The sequence below is a fragment of the Neopelma chrysocephalum genome, unplaced genomic scaffold, assembly GCF_003984885.1.
Source record: "Neopelma chrysocephalum unplaced genomic scaffold, ASM398488v2 Primary Assembly neopelma1_74138, whole genome shotgun sequence".
Lineage (NCBI taxonomy): Eukaryota > Metazoa > Chordata > Aves > Passeriformes > Pipridae > Neopelma > Neopelma chrysocephalum.
Genome location: NW_020908799.1, coordinates 1 through 595, shown reverse-complemented (window position 1 = coordinate 595; position 595 = coordinate 1). Strand labels below are relative to the sequence as shown.

Here is a 595-nt window from a genome sequence, read left to right as displayed (position 1 = left end):
TTCCCAGGGAGGGTTTGAGGGGCTCCAGGGTCATTCCCGGGGCAGGGACCGAGGGGACCCGCTCTGCCCCACGCTCACCTCTGCGGTTCACCAGGAACGGGGTGGACACCTCGTAGCTGACCCGGCAGAACCTGTCCACCTCAGCCGCTCTGAGCTTCACCTCTTCCTTGTCGCTGTTCGCGTACCTGGCCCAGATCTCCCCATATGGGTTGTCCCCCACATAGACCCCCACATCGCTGTCGAAGTGCATCTGCTGCTCCCGGTTGTAGATGGCCCTCGCCACGTACCTGACCCGCTCGGTGCCGTTGATAAAGTAACACTCGTTCTTTACCATCTCCTGGAACACCCCTGTGTGTGCAGGACACGGGTCAGGGGGTGCCCCGTCCCCCCCATCATCCCCCAGCCCCCCACAGCAGGGTGGGAGCTCAGGGGGACACCCTGGACCCCCCTTTCCCACCCCCCTCTGCCCCACGGACGCCCCAGCACCGGCTCTTGGCTGGGGGGAACCCCCCTATCAGCCCCCCGGGGATGGACAGGGGGATTGGGGACCCCCCCAATGCCGATCCCACCCCCGAGAGCCCCAGGGAACCGCTCC

General features: G+C 66.4%; 1 protein-coding gene across 1 annotated transcript; it reads right to left on the bottom strand.

Annotated features, from left to right (window-relative positions):
• Positions 1-49: 49 nt before the first annotated feature.
• Positions 50-348, bottom strand: LOC113979318 (class II histocompatibility antigen, B-L beta chain-like; the record flags this gene model as incomplete). The annotated part of the gene is made up of 1 exon (XM_027706748.1): positions 50-348. A coding segment is annotated over one exon (299 nt), but the record flags the coding sequence as incomplete, so codon positions are not given.
• Between the last annotated feature and the right edge of the window lie 247 nt (positions 349-595).